General features: G+C 30.7%; 1 protein-coding gene across 1 annotated transcript; it reads left to right on the plus strand.

Moving 5' to 3' along the window:
* On the plus strand, window positions 1,539-7,213 carry LOC109332659 (protein LIGHT-DEPENDENT SHORT HYPOCOTYLS 10-like). Its single transcript, XM_019567674.1, has 2 exons — window positions 1,539-2,205; window positions 7,051-7,213. The coding sequence occupies exon 1, from the start codon at window positions 1,625-1,627 to the stop codon at window positions 2,177-2,179; it is 555 nt and encodes a 184-aa protein (XP_019423219.1). The 5' UTR covers window positions 1,539-1,624; the 3' UTR covers window positions 2,180-2,205; window positions 7,051-7,213.

Below are 7,519 nucleotides of genomic sequence, written 5' to 3' on the forward strand. Positions count from 1 at the left end.
AAAGGAAAGTTGAAAAATCAGTTTAAACTAAAACTAAGCTATGTCTCTTTGTTGCTTTCTTGTTGGAATCATGCTTCAACAATAATTGTATTTATGCTTAACCTAGAGCTAGTTGATATGACATTATGTTTCTCCAAAATATATATAATTTTGCATCTTTTTTTGTTGTTGATAATTGTGCATCTATAGCGTCTATACTATGTATTTATATTCTGTCTATGTTAATTTAACATCTAAGGCGTTGACGATTTTTGTGTTCAACCTTCCTAATTTGAACTAATTATATGCATAGGTGATGTTCATAGAAAATATGAAAATTAGTACCCACTAAACCTCTCACCACATGACATTTCTATTTCCTATTAAAAAAAACCACATTGACATGGTTATAAACTTTAATCTATTCAATCTTTGGGTAATTTTCTAAATTGAAGAATCTAAGCTTTATTTTTGTGTGTTTTTCTTCAAGTACATATGTGTGATGCTAAGGGGGCAAGTAAAAAATCGGCTTTGCTCTCATCACACTAGTAAACTAAGTAGAAAATAATGAATTTATGTTTGATTTCATATAAAATGCATTTTAATTTACTAAATAATTTAAGTGTGAATGTTGCTTACTTTCACATTTCACTTAGTATCCATATCAAATTCATTAAAAACGTCACAAAACAAATAAGTACAAATATAAACAACGAAATAAATAACATGAAAAATAAGAGCATATCCTATTACCCCAAAAGTATATACGTGTAATTTGTTATAATTAGTTATAAAAATACTTAATCATTAAATTTTAAATTTAAATATATATATTTTTTAATTAATACAACAAATAATAGATGAACTGAACCAACTAAATTTTGTAAGAGTAAATTACACTAATACTCCTGAGTTTTAGTGAAACTATACAAACCATTCCTTTTTTTTTACACTTACAAAAACCATCTAATTTATATATATACATTACACTGACCACTCTACATAAGAAATAAGTGTAATCTTTTAAATAAAAAAGACTATGAATGTGATTAAGTTAAACAAAATATGATATATTGTGTAGACAAATCCAAAAAATATACGAGTCAATACCTCTTTATTACTTTTAGTTCGTTACGATATAGTATAAAAATGATTTAAAGAATATATATTTAGAATTGTTGATATATTTTGTAACAAAAATAACAAAGAACATTACTTATATATTATTTAGATATGTCTGCACAATATACCATGTTTTATTTAATTTACATTTATCACATTTTTTGTTTAAAATATTACACTTACTTCTCATGCTAGATAGTTAGTGTAATAAAAATATATAAATCAAGGGTTTGTATAAGTGTAAAAAAATGAGAGATGATTGGTACAATTTCTCTAAATCGGAAGGAAAGAATGTTAGTATAATTTACACATTTTATTTATTTATATCGGTTGGGGAACATTATTGCATAAGAAAAAAAGGAAGAAAAGATCAACAAAATATGGCCCATAAAATGTCTACTCATTACCCCAATGAGGTGATCTCAATCTTCCTCCACTCTCTTCTATTCATTTCACCTCCTTTCTTCTTTGCTTCTCCTTAATTGGAGAAAAAACCTCTCAATCTTCATAATTGATCACCATAATGTCTGCAAGTGGTAGTGGAAAGGATTTAACAGCAGAAGGATCATCAAGCTTTCCAAATGATTACCATCACAATCAACAGCAGCAGAACCAAGGAGGAACACTTAGCCGCTATGAATCACAAAAAAGAAGGGACTGGAACACTTTTGGTCAATACTTGAAGAATCAAAGACCACCAGTTCCACTTTCACAGTGCAATTGTAACCATGTATTGGACTTTCTAAAGTACCTAGACCAGTTTGGTAAGACCAAGGTTCACCTTCAAGGTTGCATTTTCTATGGGCAGCCAGAACCACCATCACCTTGCACATGCCCTCTAAGACAAGCTTGGGGTAGCCTTGATGCCCTTATAGGTAGGTTAAGGGCTGCTTATGAGGAAAATGGAGGGTCACAAGAGACTAACCCTTTTGCAAGTGGCTCAATCCGTTTGTACCTTAGGGAGGTTAGAGAGTTCCAAGCTAAGGCAAGAGGTATTCCTTTTAAGAAGAAAAAGAAGAACAACACAAATCCAAGTAAGGGAAATGATGAATCTAGCTCCACCGTGCACTTGTCCTAAGTAGCTATACCCCTTGGGGTTTCAAGGTAATGTGTTTAATCTTGATTTCTCATAAACAAAGTTTTGAAATTATATTATTAATCTTTATTTGTGGATTATTGAGGAAAATTTCTACTCTAGTTGCAATCGTAATCATGATATGGTTTCATGAGAGTCATAAAATGGTCAAGTGGTAAAAGTGAAGAATTTAGGGAGTGAAGTGATAAGGAAGTTGAGGGTTAAGATCTGATCTATCATAAAATATTAACATATTAACATTTAACTTTCATAATAGAAATTTAAAATCTTAAGTGTAGAAATCTTTCTTAATTTGATGATTAACTCAATACAGTGCAAGCTATGATCGAGTTGCATTGCATATATAAACCTAAAACTACTGTGTGTGTGTATATATAGGGAAGCATTTATGGACTTCAACAATCTAGGTAGGCGGTTTAGTTTATATTAACAGGTTTATAAGATTCAATTTTTGAATTCTAGTCTAAACGAAAATATAGAAAGAACTCACTAATATGGATCAATAAAATCGAAATTGTGTAGTTAAAATTTAAACATTAGTGTTGCTTTGGTCGTAAAAATTAATGTTTTGGCAAATCCTCATTAGAAAACAACAATTTAGCTCGTATGGGTTCAATTAGATTGTGAACAAAGTCTGCTTGTCTCTCTCGATCTTTTAAATATATATATTCACATATACAATAATCATGTTGGTGTTAGGAGCATGCATAATATAAAGAATTGGCTTTCTTAACCGGGATTTTTTCGATATTTATAAGATTCGAAAATTTATGACGGTGTGTATTTGTTAGGATGTAACTATGAATTATATGTTAAGTATATTCAAATATGATATATTTAATATGGGGATGAGTGAGAATATTTATAAATGAAAAAGATTATGAAATTATTATCTTGATGTTTGATTCAAAACATTGTGTTTACTTTTATCTTTTCATTATTTCCGAGTGATTGGAGGCTATAGTGATTAAAATTGAAACATACACTCTTAAATTAGTTAGTAAATTAAAATATTGTTTTGTGTCACTTCAATCAAATATTTATTATTTACATGTTAGCTTTCCCATAATTTTTGTCTTTTAAGATTATGAAGATCTTATGTCCCATGAATATTGTTCAGGTGAGAAATCGATGACATACACTTTCTTAGTACTAAGCATCGAATAAACAAATGATTGAAATCATATCATCAATTAAGGTTCAAGGTAAATTTGAATCAATTAAGGTTCAAGGTAACTTTGAAATCACTCATAAACATATAAATTGTTAAGAATACATGTTTCTTTAACGCTTTTCTATTTCACAATTTAATATTAACCGATCCATGATTGAATGGAATCTCTTTAGAGTAGATGTTGGAGAAACCAGTTGCAAATTCAATATATTAATATCTTGTCATCCTTAACATTTGCTACAATCCTCACCTCAATTATGCCCCACTTCTTGCTAGCTTTAATGTAGAAGTATATATATATATATATATATATATATATATATATATATATATATATATATATATATATATATATATATATATATATATATATATATGTGGCAGTTCAGTGTACCAAACTTTTATTTAGTGAGATATGAGAAAAGTAAATGTACGCAACTTTATATCATAAACTCAAAGATTATTTCCATTATTTGAATGTGTGATACTATAGTTTTATTCACCCCTTTATTAAAAAGCTTGTTTTCAGGTGTACCTTAACTATTAATTACCTTATTTGGGAGCAACTTGTTTTGGTTCTGCAAATGTTTAAGCTTTGTGCTTCCTCCCATCACCTCACTTGTTCTTGTCTGCTATTAATTTGAATGAGTTCTTATAAAAGTAAACAATTTGAATGAGTCGATTTATTTTCTTTGGTGCACTAAATTAGATTATAGCTAGATTTGTCATTGTAGACAGATTCTTGGTTTCAATTGATTATTACTCATACAGAGGGGACTTAAGTCTAATTATACTTTTTGATTTTTATGAATTTAGAATGTTTATTTTGGTCCTTCCTTTTTGTTTGGATTTATTTTGTTTTTTTTCAAAAACTTCAATTTAATCCTTTAGTCAAAAGAGTGTTAGTTTAGGATAAAATATTCTTGAATTTTCTCCCTTCTTGCTTTATTCCTTCTTATTACTAGAAAGTGGGAAAACATGCATGCTAAACTGAAAATTAAAAAAATTGGGTGGAATCTTCGTATGGTTTACTCCTCCGTACATCTTGAACATGAATAGCATACAACTACCCACTCGGCCACTCAGAAAACAGCCTCATTTTTCTCTCTCTCTCTATGGATTCAAAACATTGCGTAGCATGCTCTATATTACACATTATCAACTTCGTGGTACTGATTTTGGTGTGAAGTATTTTGAGTTCTATCCTGTATGGGGGTTGCGGATTTCATTCTTGAACTCCTCTTGATTTTTATTTGTTCTCTATTGGGTTGGCCTTGTGTAGCATATCCTCAATCTCCATATATATGAGGAGTTCAACAACATCACAAGTTTCATTGTTGAGTATATCAAGGAATCAAGCCAAAGTTATCTCCTTATCTTTGCTCACACACATCATTGTTACCTCCATATCCCTGAATTAATGATCTACATATTCGGTTCCTTAGGACATATATATTCTGAATTTCGAGTTGAGTTCCTATTATAACTCGCTAGCACATACTTCTTTTTCATGATATTTCTTATTTCTTTCTAAGTATCACGCGAAAGATTCCTCATATAGCTAGTAATGTCTCTCTTTGGTATTTGTTCCACCTCATTAGGACATCTAGTAAGAATTCACTTGCCAGTAACTTTACCTTTTGCTCCTCAGTATATTCGTTTCATGGAAATTAATGCCGAATGTAGAAAAATACCTCATGATTCCTTTATTGATGGTTGAATTGATTTGAATACAATATTGATTACTTGAATAAAAGAGAAGCCTAAAGCTCCCTTTATACAGATACAAGAAAAGGAAGAATCGAGCTTAACTAATCTAACTAACACTTAACTAACCAAAAGGAAAAGCAACACATGTTAAAAACAAATGACAAACTAAAAACTAGTTAACTTGCGAACTAAGTAACACTAATTTGATATAGCTTGATAATCTGAAATGAGAATTGGGATGATGGACTTGATCCTCCTTGGTCATGCATTAGCTTGTGGCCTGATTCTGTCTTGGTCATGCTTGGGCTGGTGGTTTGATCAGCAGCTTCAATTCCTTGGTCAGACTGTTTGTTTCTGGTCTGACCAGTTGCCTTGGCTTGATGGTCATGTAGCTTGAGAGTTTGGTTTAGGTTGATATGTGTGTTGTATATTCAATAGAAATACATGTAATATTTTCAGCTCTCATTCTTAGTATTCATCTAGGCCATTCCTACCTTGAAAAGGTAGAATATTCAGCTTGACTCCCACCATTTGGTTTTGCCTTGTCATGTCATGACAACCTTCTCTTCTTCGTCTCCTTATTCTTTCCTTCGCAAGGGCATTGTCCCTTTGCTCCAAGGGTTCATGAAATTCATCGGCTTGTTTCTAAGGAGCTCCTCAAAGTGTTGAGTTAAGGCCTCAATTGGTTTGCATTCAAACCCTCGCCTCCACCTGAACTAACTTCTCAACTTCCCTCATCTGCCATTTGCAAACAAAAGTTAGTAATCACAAAATATATCCTCACTTCGCATCCTTAATGTGTTTTACTCACGCTCAAGTATATGCACTTATCTTTTTTTACTTTTTAGATAATGTTTGTTCTTACCTTTTATCATTTGTGTGCTCTCTCAAAGTTGTGAGCTAAATCAATAGGGGACAAAAGAAGGAATGAATTACCAAAATTTTGGTCGAAAAAGTGGGTCATGGATGGTGTTTCAGAGGCAGCCATGGCCTGAGGCATGTGTCATGTCACCGTCATGTATTGTCATTGTGCGGAACTTGAATTTCAGTTTTTTCAAAACAAGTGTTTTTTACCCAACAAAGTTATAATGGTTCATGCAATACAAGTAAACTCAAATAAAATGATAAAACAGAAAAAAAAACCTAGTGTTACAAACAAAAGCTTGATGTTTCCTTTGCTCTCCCTAGAGCTGGCTCTAGTATAGTTCATTGGTTTTTATATTATCATTATTATAAATACTTCTTTTATACGGAAAGGAATACATGATACACTATACATCGAACTATATATATATAAAAATAATGTCTGCTGTAGAATGCCTAGTTTTTATGTACGGATACATATCATTGGTATCAACTCCCAAGTTAGGGTTTTTTTGTTTCTTTTTCAAGTAAAAATAGGTTGAACTATTTGTTGACAGCTTTTTATGCTGGAAAATGATATAGTAATTATAAATGTGGTGGTGCAGTTATGATCACAATATGGTTGTGGAGAGTTGCACAACAATAATGTGAGGCCATAATTTTAAAATTCGTTTACTTATATTAGATATCCAAATGTTATTTATCAGTAGGGTAGGTTTTGATATCAAAAAGTAACTAGTGGATAATTGTCTAAACTCTAAATTATGACAAGTGACTTTTAAGTTGTATTCTCAATTGACTTCAATTCTTCAATCTATACTTTACATAATTAATGTGAATTAAAAATCAGAAAAAATGTATGTAACAAATTTTTACACTCACTGTATATCCACCATTTTATATGTTCATGATTATTGACCTTTAAACAAAATTTATACAAATGAATAGTAGATGATATAATAACTGTGCATAAATTTTTACACTGTTAATACATAGATATTACATATGTTGATTCCCAAATTACTTCAACATTTTTGTGCTTCATTTGTGCGAAGTAGAAGTACCTGTCTACTAATTAAGCCATGAATATTATATCTCCTTGCAGGAAAATATAGCATATAATCAAATTGGACGAGTTCTTGTTTACAAGGTACACTCAATGGTAGATTCGGTTTCTATATTTTATGATATGATGTTATATCATTTCTTTTTCTGATGTTTCTGTTTTGTTTACTCGGGAATTTGTATGCATCTAGCTAGCGGAACAAAATACTCATTATATGTATAACCGTTAGTTGTGCCTTGGTTTATCTATCTTGCATTCACATTTCGATCACCTGCATATATATATATATATATATATAGTTGTTTCCCTTTCTGTATATTTGGATTGGTTCCATTGAAGTGTAAGGTGTATTCTGATGAATTTGGATTCTGTATTCTGATGAATTCTGGTGTATTGTGAGCATATATATTTTGCTTCTTCTCATATATGTATTAGAAATCATTAAGTTTATGTTTCTTCTCCATGTTGATACAAATTGTTATATTGATACTCTCTAGTTACATGATTT

This window comes from Lupinus angustifolius, chromosome LG18 (assembly GCF_001865875.1).
Source record: "Lupinus angustifolius cultivar Tanjil chromosome LG18, LupAngTanjil_v1.0, whole genome shotgun sequence".
Lineage (NCBI taxonomy): Eukaryota > Viridiplantae > Streptophyta > Magnoliopsida > Fabales > Fabaceae > Lupinus > Lupinus angustifolius.